General features: G+C 36.6%; 1 protein-coding gene across 2 annotated transcripts in view; it reads left to right on the forward strand.

Moving 5' to 3' along the window:
* Positions 1-20,511, forward strand: part of LOC112147212 (cAMP-specific 3',5'-cyclic phosphodiesterase 4B) — a 71,644-nt gene that overhangs the window by 38,378 nt on the left and 12,755 nt on the right. For both annotated transcript variants that reach the window (XM_024273436.2, XM_036216147.1), the window contains 4 exons: positions 345-539; positions 627-663; positions 2,405-2,475; positions 8,227-8,276. In XM_024273436.2, the coding sequence (XP_024129204.1) occupies positions 345-539; positions 627-663; positions 2,405-2,475; positions 8,227-8,276 (353 nt within the window). The remainder of the gene's footprint in view (positions 1-344; positions 540-626; positions 664-2,404; positions 2,476-8,226; positions 8,277-20,511) is intronic.

Here is a 20,511-nt window from a genome sequence, read left to right on the forward strand (position 1 = left end):
ATTTTTTTACTGGGTTCTTGTCATTCGGCTTTTGTTGCTTTGAACTGATATCAGGAAGAAAAGCAGAGCAAATCCACAAGCTTAGAGCACTTCAAGCTTTGATTGTTGTGGTGTAAGCTGACCGGGGCAGTGTTAAGTGGAATAAAGTAGGATATATAAATAACAGGGACAAGGTTTGTCTTATGATTTGTTTCTTCAACAGAATGCTCGTGTGTTTTCTCTCCCGCTGACAAAGGCATCAGCAAAGACGTGTGGCGAGAATACAGATACTGATCTTTGGAAAACTGCCATTTTTCTGTCTTTTACCCACTCACTACTTTTATTTGCTTTTGTCTTTCTTTTAGCTTGGAAGTTGAGAATGGCCCCTCCCTGTGCTGCAGTCCTTCAGATCTGCAGGCGTCCCCGGGTTCAGGTCTGGTTCTGCACCCCAGCCTGGCGGCTCACGGCCAGAGAAGAGAGTCCTTCTTATATCGTTCTGACAGCGACTACGAACTCTCTCCTAAGTCCTTGTCTCGAAACTCCTCAATTGTAGGAGAACTGTGAGTTGTCAGAAGTTTGCACTTTCTTTCCCTGTTGTGGCTGATGCGTGGTTGTGCTTTAATGCTGTTGCATTCTCTCATTGTCAGACATGGAGAGGATTTGATCGTGACACCATTTGCCCAGGTAAGATCTGGTTACCACTCAGTGCATCTCCAAACCAAAAACAGCTTCCTGATGGTCACTGAAAGACCTGTAGATGTAACGTCACTTTCTGCCCTCTAGTGGCCATGACTAAACATAGCATTAAGTGCACCACTTTAATGTCAATTCACAAGACTACTAATATATTCTAAAAGAAATATAGTTTTAACATTTTGCTATGATAAAATGTAACGACATTCCAAAATTGTATCTTTTAATTAGGTTATAACGAAAACGCTCAATTTTGTTCTACTTTCATTTAAAAAAGACGACTTAGACACTTTTTATTTATTAAGAGTGTTTGTCAACATTCTCAAACACCACGCATTTAGATTGATAACATGTCTGAAGTCTCACTAAAATTATATTTTAAATAGAGGAGATTTTTTTCCATCTGCTGTAAACCCTTTAGATCCTAAGGCATAAAACTCAGTTTTTGTCTACTTGTAAATTTACTTCCATATTTTCAATTTGGAAGACTACTTGCTTGCCTTATATTGTATCATTTTAACCAGCACAACTTCACCTATGCCACACTACCTTTATTTTGTTATTTATCTATGTTGTATTCACACACTAGACAGCAAAATCAGAAAACTCCATCTGGAAAAAAGAGATTCATTTTGTAGTGGAAACCCCCAAAATAGCTTACAATGTTGTAGAAAATGTATGTAATTATTATTTTAAAAAATATTTCCTGGTACCGGGGGCTTTTTTCTCACTCTGTTTCTGTGAGACAGATGGATGGAAGGAAGTTGATGGAAGTATGAAAATGTCATAGCTGAGTTCCTGATTGGCTGATGCGCAAGGCGACATGTCAAACTTTAGATATTTAAAAACTGTCCACGCTGCCCAATTCGCACCTCACCGCTAAAATTGAGCTACAGCCAGTCTTCTGCGCCCATCACTCAAATCAGGGACTTCAGATCGCCTCAATTTGGGTCTGTTCCATTGATTTCACATTGAAACTCCACAGCGTGGCTCACGTTCGGTGTGAATGCACCTTTATACAGACAGTGGCTACAATTCAGTCAGCCTGTGTGGCTTCAGCTACCAGGCAGTTAGAAAAAACAAAAAAAAGAATTTCTTTCCTCAGAGCAACAATGACCATTTGACATTTCTTCCTGGGATTTTGTTTTTTTTCCTTTTTTTTCTCATAAAAATTTCTCATTGTGTTTGCAGAAAATAATAAACAAGTTTTTATTTTGTAGAAGTTTGATCCAGCTGGATTTCAGGTGTTCTGCCTAGCTGCAATCTGCTCACAGATGGAGGCGTGTCTGTCCATTCTAAACTGCTCCCCTCCTGCAACGGCGGCGGGCGGGACTTTTGCAGTGAACTGCAGAGTTTCCGCAATCTTTAGATAATGCCGAAAATTCACCTCGGTCCCTGAATACAGTGATGATCGGTTTCCTCATTCTCCATATTTATTAAAATAAAAGATTGTTTTTTTTCCAAAAATTACAAATAAATGCCGTATTCTCTCTTTTATTCAACAAAATGTCAATCAAAGAATATTCAAATAAGTGTAGGCTTATTTTACACAGAGTTTTATTAAGCCTGAGAGCGTCCGTCGGTTTCTTTGAAAAAAAGAAAAACTATTACCATTTGTGTCATGATTCTCTTCCGGGGCTGAAATAATTACATTTCTAATTTTTCCACTCCCCTTAGATGTGTCTTATTCCTTCTGTCAAAGCTAATGTAGTTTTTTTTGTCTTGATTTCAGGTTCTGGCGAGCCTTCGGACTGTTAGAAACAATTTCACCACCTTGACAAATGTACAGTGTACATCAAATAAGTAAGCCAGCTTCTATTCTTTCTGACTTTTCTCGTATTTTTCTCAATTGACTCAAGTTTTGCAGTGAAACTCACTGTTTTTATGTTTCTTTTTCTTTCAATATTTTAAATCCTTCTATTATACACTACCAGTCAAATGAAGGTGTTAATGTCTTGTTGAACTCTGAACTGAAAAGATATAGTATAAACTAGAGCTGTCAGGCGATTAAAATTCTTAATCGCGATTAATCGCATTGTCCAGAGTTAACTCGCGATTAATTGCAAATTTACATTTGGCCTTTTTTTAAGGAAAAAAAATGTGTGGTTCATGGAATTTAGTAGTTCTACATTAATTATGAAAACAAAATTAATAGTTAAATTAATAAATAAATTAATAAATAGTTAAATTAATAGTTTTCATCAGAAATACTTTATTTTGTAACATTGTATTGAGATAAACTTTCTTAAAAATAAAAGGCTGTAACATAAAATGCCTAACAAAAGCCCAAGTGCAAGTGAAGGGCATTTTAAATTCAAAACCTCAATCAACGTTCAGTAAAATAAAATAAAAACATCAAAAATAAAATTTCCATAACACTTTCATGTTCATTTTTTGTCAGGACCAAATCTTTTCCTCCTCTGCTGAACTACAGTAATAAATGAAATAGAGATTTATCATTTCCAATTAACTTTTGTTTTTTAAAACATTAAAGACTGAGAAAAGCGGGATACTCTGTGGATAGTTTGACAGTCTGTTACTGCCGCGTTCTCTGGCTGTAGCTCGATGCAGCGACGTGTCCAGCGGAGCTCACGGATGAATATGCCGGCAGACAGACCGCTATGCTGGGGCTGGATCACGCTTAAACCTCCAGAACATTTAAAACGTCCCCCGGTGAGCTTGCTGTTCGGAACGTCGGGGGTGCGCAGCTCTCGGCGCCGGACGCGAGCCGGTACCACCAGACTTGGTACTGGACGCGAACCGGAGCCGGGTTAGAGGGAGGGAGCTCTCCAGGTCCTAGCGCCGGCCGGTTTTAGCTCGCAGCTCGGTGTTTGGAGACCCGCCCGTGATCTAGTGTGAGAGCAGCCGGTGAGTTGGAGGGCGGGACGCCCGTGCGCGCGGTATGGAAAGGCACGTATGAGAAAGTCCGCGATTAATGCGTCAAAAAAATTGTCGGCGTCAAGCACACGTCAGATTAATGCGTTTTTAACGCGACAAATCCGACAGCCCTAGTATAAACAATTGAGTTTCAGGACGTCCTTGAATCTATTTCTAACAATTTTTTTCCTAAACTCTCAATTCATCAAAGTAGCCACCTTTTATGGTTCTAACAGCTGAACACAGTCACAAAATTCTTTCTACAACAGAACTGACATATTTGTCAAAAAGTTCATTCAAGTCTCCTGCAGAAGCTTTCATTCTTGTTTGATATTTGTAGTTTTTTGTTTCTTCAATCCAGCTCATTACAAACCAACTCATGAAGTTTAAATCTTAAGATGGAGGTGGTAACTCCATCTTTTTAAGGTTACCATCTAGTTGTTTTTTGTCTTAGGTCCTTCTGGCATTGCTTGGATTCATGTTTCAGGTTTTTATCTATTCTTAGGAGGAACCTCTAACCAAGTAACCAGAGAGAATTCATTATTTAATAAATTCAGAATAATGTTTAACTAAAGAAATAAATGACTTGTCATTACCAAATACCTGGGGGATTTTAAATGAGTGGATTAAACTACTAATGACACAATAGGTAGGGTTGAGACAGAACAGAAAAACCAAGTCCCCTCCCTATGGAGTTCAGTTAGCATTACACCACTCAGTTTGCACAATCTTTAGCCCTCTAAAGATATTCTCCACAGGAAAAACTCAAAGCAACAAACAAGTAATATACACAAATAATCACTACTAACGTACATATAAAATCAAGTGGAACCATGGATCCAACAAAACAGCTCCATACCATCATACTGCCCCCTCTATGTTTGACAGTGGACTGTGGAGTCATCCTTTTACCTTTTTGACAGCGTACAGACTCTGCCTGATGAACCAGATGTTTTAAAATTTGATTAATCTCTCACAACTTCCAATCTTTTGTAGTGGCGGCGTTTGATGGACCAGGCTTCTCTGTCTTACTCTGAAGTTTTAACAATGCCTTTCTGGGTACAGCTTGTCCTCTCAGCCCTTCTCTAGCAGGAAGATTCGCTATCACAGTTAAAGCTGAAACATGCTTACTACAACCACAATAAATCTGTGCTTGAGTCTGTTTTCCTGGGAAACTCCTCTCATGCAGACATTAATAAATCTTTCTTCTGATTCAGTTGTGATTTAGAACCTCTCAAACCCTCTTCCTGTCAGTTTCCTTCACGTTCTGATTACCTTTGATGGTAAAAGACTCACTGACACCTTGACATTTTGGGGAATTTTTTCCAAAAGAAAGAGAAACATTTTTCTGTACTATGACGGTCTGTCACTCCTGTATTGTTAGTTGTCTTTTTCGATCTGTTTTTGTTCTAGAAGCACAGTACTATTCAATCAAAGCCTATCAAGGTGTGTGTGTTCCAGTACAGCTTTTATGCAGACATAGAAGGCTGTGAGTGAAGTTGGAACACCTGGAGAAACGACTTTTAAAGCTTTTTTATGTAATTCTGAAATGTGCACTATTTTATAAGTACTAACATCTGTTCACAGCTTACTTTTGAGCAATTTCAAGCTATTTTTCAAACCTTGAATCGGAACTTATGACTTGTACATTTGTGGTGTTAAAAAAGTTTCAGCTGTAGTCATGTATTTATTTTTTTTTGGCAACATTTTGTTTGCAGATTAGATCTAAAAGCTACAATTAATCTGCAATAATACCAAAATGCGTCATTGGGAGGCGCTGATTAGTCATAAATAAATCTCTAGCCTTCAGCTGGGGCATTCACATGTGCAAACCTGCTTTTATTTGTGCTTTTTATTTCCAGCACCTAAATGAAAATGTTGATGCTCCCACATTGGCATGGTGTTTGACTTCGTAGAAAAAGGTCTCGACCTCTTTTTCTTAGATACCAGATGTGGGCTGGCGGCCGCATGCGTACTGGAGGTGCACTCTAGTGTTCGTGCACCCGCACAAAGAAGGAACACCAAAAGCTGTAACCAGTTCAGGGAACTGAGACTGTGCTGTGTAGAAATAAGGACTGTTGCTGAAAAACACATTTGGCTAAAAAAACGAGATTATTTGTTGCACACCAGCACTTTTTTCTCAGAAATGCCCTGCAAAGGATATTTGCATACATTTCTGTTTAACACCGAGCATGTAAATAACTTTGAACTCAATCATTAATTGTGTTTCTAGTGATACAGTCACCGAAGCAAAACTCTCTTCAAACATAAACTAATTTCTATTCATTTAAAATCTCATTAATGAATTATATTTCGAGGAAATGTCAGTTAGTTTCGAGTTGATGACTGGAATTGTTGCTCAACATATTCCATTATTTCCAATCCTTTTTTCCCCTTTTTTACACTGGAGCTCCCTCTGGTGGCCAAGAGAGTCCACCACTAAAATCTAGCATGTATTCCCTAAAAAATGCCTTAATGTTGAAACCTTTTTTGAATATTCAAATAGAAGGAGTACACCAACAAAATGCTTTGATCAGTTTAACTTAATTGGTTTTGGTTTTATTGGTTTATTTCAAACAATAAAAAAGACAAAAAAGAAAAAAAAAGCTATATCAAACTAATTTAAGATATTAAGTCATGCATTAATTGGAAAATAATGAAAATAAAAAAGAGGATTCCATAATCTACATTTTCTTCTAATTATAAACCAATTTTCACTTATTCATGCAGTACATAACATAACATAACTTAAACTTAAACTTACACACATGTGACACATTGAATCTATTCAATAGAAAGCTTGTTAAATGCACCCAGAGCACAGAAAAAACAATCTTTTTGAATGATTTTTGGAAAAAAAAAAACTCGAATTTATATGTATTAGCCGTATTGTTCAATGCATGTTTTTGTTGTTCATAAAATACAAAAACAATATTAAAAAAAAAAAAAGTTTTGTACTGGTATTTTTCTAGTTTTGCGCATCAGAATACTGCTGATCTGACAAGACCTTTACTGTTCTTTCAGTATTTTGTTCTCTATTTAATCTCAATAAATTTTAACGATCCTGCCAAACTTGATGGCTGTTTTCTTGGCACTCTTGGTGCCATGTTTAAGAACAACAGGTTTCAACCTATCGGAGGTCGGAGATGAGGAACAACCGCCTCAAGTGATCATCCATGCAAATTAAGAAGCTGCCATTTATGAATGTCTGTTGACAAGTTTGAACTTATTAAAGTGTCTCTACAGGTTATGAGGCCGCCCACGTGCACATTTAGTTTTTTTTTCCTTATCATTTCACTGGCTGTTAAGTTTTTGTCCCACAAAAACAAAACGGATTTATTTGGAACCAGTGGAGTAATGGAACCATGCTTGGTTTACCAGCTTGAAACTATGACGTTTAAAGAAGCCCTCTTAACATGTGTGGGCAGTTTGAGGATATTCCTTTGTAATGCTTATGACATCTCTTTCCCGTCATTTTGGTGATGTAGTGGGTATCATGATAGGATTGGATTCGGGGAAATGGTTCAAAAAGTGTCCTAAATTCTTTAAAAGAGCACTGCCCCCCCCTCCACCGAAGAGGACTTTACTGTATGAGAGGGCTTCTCCTTTTAAGAAAAAGCCTCTAATAATGATAATCAATTTGCATAAAAACACTATTAGACATTCATGAGGAGCTCATGAACCACTATGATTATTCTGTAGCTGGATCATGTTTCTGCACTTCCAGTAAATTTAGTGATATTTATTTTTTTTTGTTATAAAGATCTGGGTTAATTGTGTTCACTACAAAAAGAGGTAGTCTAAAAATGGGGAAAAACACTAACCTTAGGAAGAAAATCACCAGAAAGTAGTAGTAAAGGGATTTCTCCATGCAGCAAGTACGTTTTACTTAAGAAATTTCATAGAAAGAAATTGGAATCTAGATACAAGCATTTAAAAAGGAAAAAAAATATGCTGAAAAATCTAACTTTTAGATACCATTAGTTCAAACTGAGTGTTATTTAGACCAAGAATAAGTATTTTTGTGAGTTTTAAGAAAATAGTTTGTATATGTTGAGTTTTAATGTCCCTAATTGTAGATTGTATAGATTAAATTGACAAAAAAAACTATTGTAACAATGGAAATGACTCATTTTAGAACAAAATATGAACAAAATGAGAATGCAATCTTGGTACAAGCTGGAACAGTTTATTAAGTCCTCATAGAATCTAAAACTAGGACTTATTGTTAGAACATAAATCTAAATTTTATTATCTAAAAATACTAAAATGCATTTAGCTGTCTTATGAACTTTACTTAAAACACGTAATTTGAGTTTTTTTGTGTCTTAAATTGAACTTTTCTATAGGGAGCAAAAGGATTTTGACTCATTTTTGAAAAAACCTTAGCTCTTAATGATTCAAAAGCTCTTTGTTTTGATTTTGAGAAAAGCTTAGAAATTTGTAGAGCAAAGAGAAGTTAAAAGGTTTAAAATCTTCCCAAGTATCAAATAGTTTCCATTGTTGAATCAGAGTAAATTCTTTTTTTTTTTTAATATCAGTTGTTTATCCTATAAGTTTTTTTGTGAACTTGGTGCCATCAAGGCCTTCATGCACAAAGCTTTGCAGCCATCTTTGTTTTATCTGTTTGCAGCAATTCCTGAATGAAATACCTGCTGTTGTGTCTCTGTGTTGCAGAAGATCTCCAGCATCAAACCAGCCCTGTTCCACCAAAGTCTGTCTTTCAGGTGGGTTCATTCTTAATGTGGATCACTATGGAAAATACATTTATTCAAATAAAACTTTATGTGTATTGCCATACGAAGCACAAAACTGCTTTACAATTTCATTAAATAAACAATTCCATAATACTAAGACAATTTAAGAATGTAATATACACAAAGTAAAAACAAAATTATATTAAAAGAAAATAATTACAAGAAAGAATGAAAAAATGCTACAGAATGAAAAATAAATCAAAAGAAATGAATTAAAACTGGATAAAGAAATTACATTTCCATAAAAAAGACAAATTAAAAATTTCCTTGAAGTAATAATGCTGGGTCTTATTTTGTTGAAGTGCGTATTGCTAGGAGCAATTTGTCTTTGTAATTTGCCTACACAGAAGCAGTTGTGCAAGTCACTTGTGATGAGTGAACCTTGGCTGCTGCTGGAAAATGATGGATTGCAAATGAAAGATAATTATCAAACTGAATGTTCTCACCCTTCTGTTTATTACTTGCTGAGTGCACATGCACATTTTTAGTTTTCTTTAAATAATTTTTCATTTAACTGATTTTACTTAGAATTTAGATTTATTTTATATAAAATACATGAAAAAGTTGAAGACTTTATACCTGTGGAGTTTGCAAATGCATTGAGGAACAAGTTTTTGGATGCAAATTAAAATATATTTTAAAGATTAGGAATAAAATGATGGTTTTTTTTATTTGTAAAAAATATTGTAAAGCATTGTATGCTTTTACTAAACTCACACATGCAATTAAACTTTAGTTTTTGAGTTTTGCATGAATAAAACTGCTATCTGATACCAGAATTTCTCATAAACAAAGTTGTAAGATAAAGAAAGAAGTGGAAATAAGTAACAATAGGATAGATGAGAATCACAGCCGCATTTCTGTAAAACCAGGTAGAGGTTTAGGGGAAATGCATGTGAAATAAAGTAGAAGAGCTGCAGGGACAGTGGTTCCTGCTGGACTGGTTTTTCAGCCTCCATTGACGTCAATGTTGCCTGCACATGGGTGCTCTCAGTTTCCTATCAGCACAGATGGGCTGCGAGGAGCAGAGTCCCGCTGCAGGAAAAACCTAAGACGACTGCGAGTGTCTTATTATTCTTCCTCCTCCACACTTCTCACAATCCTTGACCTTCTGCAAGTGCTCTCTGACGAGGAAAGCCATCTCACTGGCCTTTATTGTGACGCACCGAGGAGATAGGAGAAGTAAAAACAAACACGATAAACCCTCAAACGCTTGTGTTTTTATTCTAGATTTCACTTCAAGGTTGTCAGCGTCCTGCACTATCTTTGAGCATACAAAGTGCTCTCAGTCCACCTGCAGCAAAGTAATGATTCACATTGATTTATGAAAAAGGAGACTACTGCGTTTAACAGGATCAGAATGAATCACATCCTCCCCTGAGCTGCTCCCTGTGTCATTTTCCTCAGCTTTTAACGGAAAAGGAGAACAGATTTTTCCTGTTTTGTGTCTTTCCGCGTTTTTGCCGTGGCTGCTTTCCAGCTGCTGAAAATTATAATGAACCCGCATCTCTCTGCGCACGAGGCTAGAGATAAAGAAAGTTTAGTTCTAAAAGACAAACAAAACAAGAGAAAATTGATGCCTTGGACTGAAACGAATCTTAACTTGTAGCCAGATGCCGTCCACGAGGTTTACTCGGATGGAAGAATCAAAAAGGGACGTGACCGGTCATTGGGTGAAAGTGCATGAAGGGCTTTAAACAAAAAAACCAAAAGGGTAAACTAAAAAATCTGCAGGGCTGGAAATGCGTCACTGCAGGCTGTTTACACTGTTAAACATCTTACTCCCGCACCGTAAGGGGATTGTAGGCTTCCTCGTATGATTTTTAGGCTTCACAAATCAAACTGGCTCTAGCACACGCGGTCTCGTGAGCCGGCAGTCAACAAAGGCCTCACTCTTCCCTCACGCATTCAGATTATAGGCTTTCTCCAAACTCCGCTTGATAAATGGCAGATTTGCTGGGAGTTCTGGATTGGGTTGTCTCATGTGTGATGGTTACCTTCATCTGAGGATTTGACACTTCAGGCTGCATAGTCGGTGGCTTTGCATAGTATTAATAAGTGGCCAACATAATTTAATGTTCACCAAATGAAAGTTTAAGTCAGTGCTAACTTCCTGTAGCTCTCTGAGCCTCACACATGTTTTTGTTCCACACTCTCTGTTCAGTTTTTGCTCTTTTTTTTTTTTTTTTTGGTTTTTTAAATTTTTTTTTTGATTCACCCTTTGTGATCTAAGTTGACAGTCTTTCCCAAGGATTCTTAGATTTCTGGTAAGTGTTCCACAGTGTATTCCTTGTTATTTCTCTTTCCACATAATAAAGGTTTGTTATTTTTCCCTCTCGTCATTCAGAAACATGTCATCAGAAGACAGCTATTTTCAGTTTCTCTATTGCGGACTGATGGAAGAAGTTTGTTAAAAACCTGATGGAACATGTTTAACTTTAATAGGAATTACTTTGTCAGAGCAACATTTTGGAGACACGATTTTATTTTTAAGTTTGTATTTAAAATGTCTAATATAAATAAATACAAAAACAAAAAAATGTATATATACAGTATATAAATATAAGAGCTGCAAAGTTGTATGTCTGACTTCTTCAGGTGTCTAAGACTTTGGACCTGAGATTTACTTAAGCCTTGTTTCTGAGCGTTACGGTATTTTGAGCATTTGACCGAACCGTACCACTTCTGGGCCCTCGTTGGTTGTTGGCCCATAGAAAAATGGAACGGACCGGTTAGGGGGAGCTAGTGTCAATAAATGATGAAACCTGTTATTTGCAGAAGGTCATTACTAGGGTTGGGTTCATAAAATCGATTAATCGATTTGAATTGATCTAAGCTTAATAGATCAATAATTGATCCATAAAGTTAGAGATCGATCCAACACATAAAGCTAAAATCAGCTAACTTTATGCTAACGTTTAAGGGAATTTCCCATTGGACAGATAATGCTAACGCTCGGTCGACGTAAACATGCATTGCTGACTAAATGGACATCTTTATTTACTCACAGACATGAATTTTCCAAACTCTTTTATGGAAACATTTTTAAAGTAACCATTTGTAGTCTAAAGCCATGTTTTTTGCTCATTCTTTGCTTATTAAAGTGTATAAACTGTACTGCTGTCGCGCAATCACCACCTAGAGGCCAAACTGAAACGCCCTCCAGTAGAAGCAGAACAGTGTTCACAATGTTAATGATCTGAACATTTTTGTTAGAGTTTCTCCCTTTAAGAAACCATGTAACCATGTATTCTAATAATAATCTCTTTATTTAACAAATACATTTTACAGGATGTGAAATGTATCAGATTAATATAAATATATTCAGAACACACACATATATACATATATATAGATTATTAATATATTTCTAAACAAATGTGTCTAAATGTTTTTACCATGTAAACTCAAAATTGAATTGAATCAAATTGAGCTGAATGGATAGAAAGACTCAGAAAAAAAAAACTCAATCAAATCAATTCAGACTGGTGAATCGAATCGGTTCTGAAATTTATTATCGATGCCCAACCCTAGTCATTTCGACAAAGAGTCGACAAATTATTGCGATAATCACAATGAATTAATCACAGACGAATTAGCGCTTTAGTTTTTTTAATTGCATTAATCTCATTTTTAATCTATAACTATAGTCATGTTTTCAAATAAAATAGAAACAGGGGTCCAACTGTTTACTTGAATGTATGTTTTATCTGAACTTTGCTGAAAACGCCTCTCACATTGCTGTCAGTGCTGTCTGGGTGTGTGTGTACTGCTGTGGACGTTGTCAATGATCCATGTATATGACAGGCACACATATTATATACAGTCAATGTATGCGCCATACCGTGCTGCACAGCTCAGTGAAAACAAGGCAATAGTGTATCAAAACAAGAAAAACAAGAAAAGCAAAAATTGGAGCATCTCTTATGAGGGAGTGAATGATAAAAAACTATACACCACTTTTGGTTTGACCTGTTTTAGTCTAAGTTCACAGCGCAGGCTGAATGAAGTAGTGGATCATTCTTTTGGATTAACAACATACTTACATACAGCACTTCCTCTTGCATTTTTTGGGAGGGGGTTGTTTATAACAATGAGGAGGAGTTTTGTTCTGTTCATTTCAAGAAAACCAGCAGTTCTACTCAAACACCCAGCTTCCCGTTTCCCAATTTGACCCAAACCAGGAAGTCCAATCGTTACTTCCTGGTTTGTAAAAAAAGCAGTGGAGACTGGTATCTGAAGGGAGTCATTTCCTATCGACTCCCATGTTAAAAAGTCTCATTTTAAACCATAACATGCATACACCAATATTTATGGCAATACTGGAACTTGGACTTGAAAAACACTCACATTCAGATATTTGAGACTTGGTCTTAAAACATTGCGTCTTGATGTTTCTAATATTTTTTAGCTCGAGGACATTGCTGTCAGATCTAAAATAAACAATATTTTTTTTAGCCTTTTGCATCGGGAATGGAGAAAGACCATCATCCAATCATTCTAATAAGATCAAACTTCCCATCATGTATTGCATTAATGGCACATTTAAGTGAACAACCGATGAGGTCAGTTCAATCGGCTTATATAGAAAAACAAAGGACTCCCTCTGAATGGTTAATTGGAAAAAAAAACTCCATTAGAACCAGACAGAGTGTGCTGTAATGTCTGTCTTGAAACAGTCTTCCTGTTGTACTTGAAAAGAAAAACAGCTGATCTCTGATGCAGTTATCAAAAAAAACAAAAAACATGAACATGTATTCTTAGCTGTAAAGAATAATTTGGTCATAACAGACTGTTGCAATAATGGACTGACAGGTACAAATTCATGCCTCCAAAACCAAACAGGCTCTGTGCGTAAATTTATCTGGGTGTGGAGCCATACATAATGGCCATTGCTCATTCAGCCATTGTTTCCTTTTTGTAAACACGTTTTCAAGAAGAATGAAATGAAGATATGGTTATGATGCATTAGTCTGGGCACCCAGAAGAGGGAAAATGAGTTCAACCAGTGATCTGCAGTTCTACAGACTGAATTAGGACCTGACTGCCTTGTAAAATGCAAAAGAAGATTTTTAAAAATGTGATTTTTCCACCAATAGAATGGGTTTTTCATGTTATAAATGCATTTCTGTGCTTATTTAAATGGAAAAATAATAAGAATGAATTTGTCATTCTTTATCAATACCATGAATTTAAGATGATCACATTGGTTCTTAAATGAACACACGAGGGATAGTTGGACCACTATCTTACATACAAATCTGACTGATTCTCAGTCTTTCTCAGTCTGCTGCTCTTATTTCAGCCTGCAGCGACTGCTCTGGTCCACAGCAATAGTCCATTTCAGGCTTTCCAGGCTCACAGCCAGAGGAAAGGATCTGGCAGACTGGAAGCGTGCAGCCTGGTTAAGTATTTGAATTATTTCATTGACGTCAGCACAGTCATAAACCTCCCTGTGGCCCATCCCTCAAGCTGGCCCGTGTCCGTACGGCTCCGTAGAGGCATTGTGAAGGGGCTGTCGGACGGGTCCTGATGAGGCTCATGTGTGTTTGAAGCAGTTTGTTTTGATAGCTGAGGAGATTGCGCTGCAGTTGTAAACTGTGCAGAAAACACAATCAAGAAAAGACTGTTTGGAAGGAAAAGTTTCAAGGTTGGATCTATTGTTAGTGTCGCCCCTGTCTCCATCAGATCAGTCGGTAGTCTGTCCAGATCTAGTGTTGCAAAAGAGTTTTGTACAAAAATTTAAGTTTTTGAAATATAGCTAAATAAAATATTTCATAACACATTGCATTTGTGGTATTGCACATAGTGCTTCATAGAGGGATTTTTCTTGCATACAAAAAAGGTAAAACTATTATAAAGAGCATTAAAATCCTATATTTGCTTCCATGGCACTGTACTAACTTTTCTTTGGGTCTGATTTATAAAATAATTATGATCAAATCTGAATGATTTGCTATCAGGAAACACCTGAGAGCCAAGAGTTGCAACATAAAAGCTTTAAAAATGCAAATTTCTAAATGACTACAGACATGAAAAAACTCAGGGATTGTAAATATTAATCTTTATGTTTAAAAAATTAAGATATATAAAAAATATAAACATATAAAACAGGTAAGATGTTGGATCTATGCAGTACCTTAAAGACCCACACCAATGAAAATTGTGTTTTATTTTATTTATTTTTTTTACATGTTCTTGTTGCATTTTTCTCATGATGGAGGACATAGAATAATTTAAGATAAAAACTGCGTTCCTGAGCATTTATTTATTAAAATTGTGATGGATAAGGAGCAGACCAAAACTCGCGGTTTGAAAAAGCTTACATTTGTGACGCAGCAACTGCCATGAGCGCGCCAAAGTCTTCCTTCTTCGCTACAATTCTGATGTATCCACTTCTAGACAAATAGATCCAGTAGCGTCTTTTCTTGTCTGACTTGACATCTTTTTCAAAACTGTGCAGCTCTGATATTGCTCAGGTTTTTTTTTTCTTGCTAAGCTAATGTTAGCTTAGGCTTTTGAGGTGTTATAAGATAGCAGGAGAGAGTGTAAAAAAATGTGCTGATGGGAAATTAGCCAGAGGACAACTTCTGCTCCAACTGTCACACGCCAAACCCAGAGGCAAATTTCTAATGAATTCCTGCTGCTCTTCAAAAAATGATGTCCTCAAAAACAGCACAGGGGTTATGATTTATTATTAAAAACTGCTTAATCGTAGTTAAAAGAACACTTGGAACAATTTTACAATAGAAATAGAGGAACTTAAGCCCTCACCAATGTAAAGCACGGCATACTTAAATATCAGGACTTACTGGTATAGACACATTTTGAAGGCGTTCAGTTTTTAAGCTTGATTTCTATTTTATTGTACTCTATTTTATTGAATGTTGTTTGTATTTGTTTGTTTTTATGGTCTTCTCATTTGGACCTGTCTCGAATATATTATCCATTAATTTAAAAAGAGCATATATATATATATGTGTGTGTGTGTATATGTATAATTTCCAAAAGAAAACTAATCCTTAGTTTTTTTTGTTTTTGTTTACTTAAATCCTAAATATTTTTTTTCTTCCAGTTTTTAAGTTCATTTTTATTTACATCTTGTTCTTCATTTTGTCCTGTTATTAGTTAATAATGTCTTTGTTAGACCTACTTACATCAGGTCTTGTTTTATATTTGTAAATTAGATTTTGGTTTATGCTTTGTGTCTGTGCATCCACAAATCATTTTATTTAGCCATCATCTCCTAATTAGTTCATTTTTTTCCATCAGCACTAAATTGAGACAGTTAACAAACCAAACAACACTCATTTACTGCTGAAATCTCTGTAAAATGTTAAAATAAGACCACATTTATTTAAAAAAAAACAGCAAATTCTTAGATTAACCGTATTTATGAATCTGAACAACCATTAATTTCACTTTTACATAGTAGTCTCATTCATCGAGGGCGTTTGAGGAACAGATCGACGTGTAATTACCAATTGAGCAACACATTTCCGTTGGCAGAGGAATATTTTTTTTCCTCGGAGCTGCAGCCGCCTTCTGATCTCTGCACAAGGAAGGAATCTGATTTGACATGTTTACACATGCCGGCTGTATTTCCCCACAATGTGTTTGTCAGGCTGACTCTCCAACCTGTACCGCACGCAGCTGTCCTGTTCTCCTTTAGTATGATTAAGATGGTTTTTTTTTTTCTTCATCTCGGTGTTGTTTTTCTTTCCCTAATCTCCGCACGTGCATAAACTGACGTACGTTGGGGTGGAAGATAAAAGGGTGAATCATTGTTCAAATGTGAATCATTCAACCTTCAGCATTCAAGCCGCTCTCCTCCATCTCACTTCCAGATCTGCATTGTCAAACTAACAGTGGGAATGTGCACGTAGTGTAGCATTGCCCTCTACGATATGGTAAAGTCGAAAAGAGAAAAGAAAAAAGGGTGTGGATTCACAGTAATTTCCATCCAAAGGAAAAACCTCCTGACTTTGTCAAACAGTAAACACATACCTAAGACTTGATCTGTACTACTCACGTTTAAATGACTCAGTCTTTTCTTTTCTATTGCTTTAATCCTTATTTGCCAGTCATTTATAAAAAATAGCCCCAAGTCAAGCTGCCCAGTCAAGTTATGCTGGTTTACCCAAAGGTTAATGACTTCAAGGAAAAGCTCAAGCTGTAGGTTGATATAGTTTTGTCATCCTCTAATTGAAATGTGTTAAGCAGTCTGTGTTATTCTTTGATTTTTCTTGCAAATGGTCCAATAAATTTGATTGGTCGGAGAAGATAGAAAAAGCTAGACTTTTCCCTCCTCTTCATATAATCACATCCTCAATCACATCATTCTTGTTACAGTAGTATAAAAAGAGAAAATCAAAGATGTTACTTCAATTGATTTTATTTTTTGCTGTTAAAAAGTTAGAAATGTTTGCTATCTTCAATAGAAGATTGATATACAATCCACAAGAAACAATAAAATCACATAATACACGTCACTTTATACATTTCATTATGAACTTGCATTTTCTCAGTAATTACTGATATTATTCTAATGCAAATGATTTTGAATTTTTATGGTATTGTTACATTGTTTTCCATTCAGCTCTTACAGATATTTTTTAAAAGGGGGGAAAGGCAGCAAATGAAGAATTTCAGAAAAACATCAAACTAAGCAAAAAGTGAAATTACTTTGATGAAAATCATGGTTTTGTAGCATTTTTCTCATGTTGGAGGACATATTCATAGAGAATTAAGATTAAAATTAAATTTCTGAGTATTTATCTATTCAAATTGTTGTGATTAAAAAATCACAACATTAAAAATGCAGCTTGAAAAAGCTTTAGGATGTGACGTAAGACCTACAACTGCAAGCCACCATCTCCATGCTTCATTCTGATGCATTCACTTGTAGACGACTAGATCCGTGTTAGCCTGGGATTGTATGCTAGCGGGAGAGAGCGTAAACAAAAGAATGATTGGAAACTTAGAGAGGAGCTTACTCCATGCCAACAGTCGCAACTGATTTTTAATGAACTCCTGCCCCTCTGCAGAAACTATGTCCTAAAAAAACAACACCGTTTTTTTTGTTGACTAAAAACAACATAATTACATAAAAAAAAACTGGGAATGCTTTGAAAATAGATCACAAGATGATCAGAGTTGGTCTTTAACTTGATAATTTGGTCTATTGATGGCAAATAATCTGAACTGTATTTTAGAAATGGCTAATATATGTTCTCAACAGATTGCATTCAATAATTTTTCACTAGAATCAGACTGTAAGTGCAACCATCTGACGAAGTGGGGGTAAAGGAAAAAACAACACAGACATAAACAGAAAAAACACTGGAACATCACTCACAGACCAAAAGTAAGAGTAGTTATTTATTTCCACCATCAAGAAAAATAGGCAGAGGAATGATCTACTATGAGGAATGAGAGGAAAAACACCAGATCCATCCTACAACCCCCAAAAGCCAACAGCAGCATTACTGAAGACATGACGGGGTCACAGGCCAACCAAGACTAGTGTTTTGACTCTAGTCCTAAGATGGAGTCCTGCTTACAAAACAGACACATGGAAAGATGAGTCTGATATCTGAATGGTTCCAGTCTGTCAACTGGGACTGCAAAGATTATATTTATCCCTATCTATCTATTTTCATATTAATCCCAGAAACATAGATTATATTTTAGCGTTCTCCTTTTTTGTAATTGTATTCTTTTATTTGTGAACAACATAAATACTTCTTCTGTCACTACAGTTTGTGCCATGCACTGAAAAAATTAGAAAACTTTAACTTTAATCAAACAGAGACTAAAAGGTTTAGTGGTCAGTCGGAAACACATAGTGAGGTAGATGTAAGCGAAAGGTGTCCTGACAGCACTGGGTATGGACTTGGTCATAAGAGCAGCAAGAAAGTTCTCACAAAAGCTAGTTTGTGGCCTCAGAGCAGAGAGAGATAGAAGGGAAGGCAGCCAGGGTCTGTCTGCTGCACTGAGCTCTGTTGTCCTCTGTGTAGCTTTCAGCATATGGCCAACGCATTAGCACTAAAAAGAAAAAAAAAAAGACAGACTGGAAAAGTACATCAAGCTGTCTGGAAGCAGGTTCATCAGACTGCAAGTGTGTCACAACAGTGGTGACACTGAAACGGCACTGGATTTATAATCAACCAAAGGTGAGGACGGGTTCAGTACTCTGTCTGTCCATGTTTGCTTTTGCGTAATTTTTTGTCTGGAACGTCATTTCACATAAAGCAGTCTTTTAAAGAGATGTAGCAGATCCAGATGAATTAGAATCAGACATCCAAACCGGCAAAGTTTTATTCTGAGATCTGTTTATTCAATTAGAAAACAAACAGTCACTGCTTTAAAGGCCCTATGCCATGATTTTCTTAAGCCTTTCAGAGTAAACTATATCCATATTATATAGTCATATATTACCATTGGCACACAAAAGAACAAATTATCTGAGTTATTTTGTGAGCTTACCAGATTGTTCTTTGGTGTTTGCCGCAACACAAAGTTTGAACCCTAAATCGAATAAGTGTTTCTTGACCATCACTGAATTTTTTCAATTAACTCGTAAGTCCCATTGAGATATAAAACTCTTTTACAAGGGAATCCTGGGCTTACAACACAAATAGCACAGACAGCCAGTGTGAGCCAGGACTGCTTGTGAAGCTAGCTTATTAACGTTACCTTCATGGAGAAAGTGTCTATGTTCACATGGGGGCGATGCTGGCAGTGCAGACTCTTCCTGGAGGGGGTTGTTCTCACTTTTTTACATCTGGTTTTTAGAGAAATACTCAGAAATGCGTGAATGGATCAAAATATCGCTTTGTTCATACAGAGGAACGAACAGTATAATACACTTAAAAGATCAAAAAGTTGATTTTGCGTTTTATAGACCAGGGGTGTCTAAAGTCAGTCCTCGAGGACCGATGTCCTACATGTTATCCAACCAACCTGCCACTGAAGCTCCAAACACACCTGATCCAGGTAATCAGCAATAGATAAGGCAGGGTTTCTGTAAAACCAGCAGGAGACCGGCCCTCGAGGACTGACCTCGGACATCTCTGGTCTAAACTCCACTGTTTTTGGTGTTTTTTGCTACGTTAATGTTAGCTTGGGCTTGTGAGGTGCCAGAAGCTAGCATTTGAGTGTAAAATAAGGAATTCTGGGAAATTAGCGCAGCTAACAGTCCGGTCCACGATCTCAAGAAATGACACAGGTTTTTTTATATTGACTAAAAGCAACATAATTCTAATTAAAAGACCACTAAAAACAATTTACAATAGAAAAAAAACACAATTGGAGTGGGACTTTAACCTTTGTCTATGTGGTTTGCCTTAAATGTTCTTCCATTTCCCTACTAAAAAAATGTCTTATTCTTCCATACACTCATGTTTGAGGAATTGGACGGGATGTGGTCCCGTTTTCTTGGCAGAAATTTTGGTCTGTTGAATTGAGCTAATGCCAGCACTTCAGCATTTAAAAAACGAGGGCAGGATCTTTCTTCAAACAAGTAGATGTGCTCAAAAAGTCCTTCTCTTTTGTTCCGAGGAGCCACCGCCACCACGTGGTTCTGTTAACTGACAATGATGGGAGCTGAACTAGATGCCTAAACTCTCATTACATCGCTTTGTTAAAGCCTGGTGGTTTGAAATCTGTGCGCCATCACGGCACTTTGAAGCTCTTTGATCCACTATATTGACGTAAGTAAGGGAGCGGCATGCTGGCTGTCTTGTTGTGTTAAGCATATGGGGTAAATTTCTTCCATGTGTAAAAACCCTATGAAGTAGAGATCAGTCTTTCCCATTAAAAACAGAAGGTGGGGAGATCCAGATGCATTCAGTATTACCTCCCTTTGGGCAGAAATTTATGTAATCGTAACCCCCGGTCGATGTGATGCATTATTTCTGTATTTTCCTATGATCATCTTTTCCTCTAAGAGCTGTTTTTATTATTTTTTTCAAACCTTTAACCTTCAGCGGCCACTCCGCTCAGCGACTCCACTCCATGTTTTTTATATGTTCAGGGTCAAAGAGGAAGTGCTTTGGTTTCTTTGGCTCACAGTGGAGACCTCGCCTGGCCTTCACTCAGTTAGGGGAGTCAAAATTTGCCTCTCATGTTGCTTATGTAAACACGAAATTTTCTGTTTGTTACTTTTTTTTTGCCCCCTCATAGAGGAAAAAAAGGCAGTTTG

This window comes from Oryzias melastigma, linkage group LG17 (genome assembly GCF_002922805.2).
Source record: "Oryzias melastigma strain HK-1 linkage group LG17, ASM292280v2, whole genome shotgun sequence".
Classification (NCBI taxonomy): domain Eukaryota; kingdom Metazoa; phylum Chordata; class Actinopteri; order Beloniformes; family Adrianichthyidae; genus Oryzias; species Oryzias melastigma.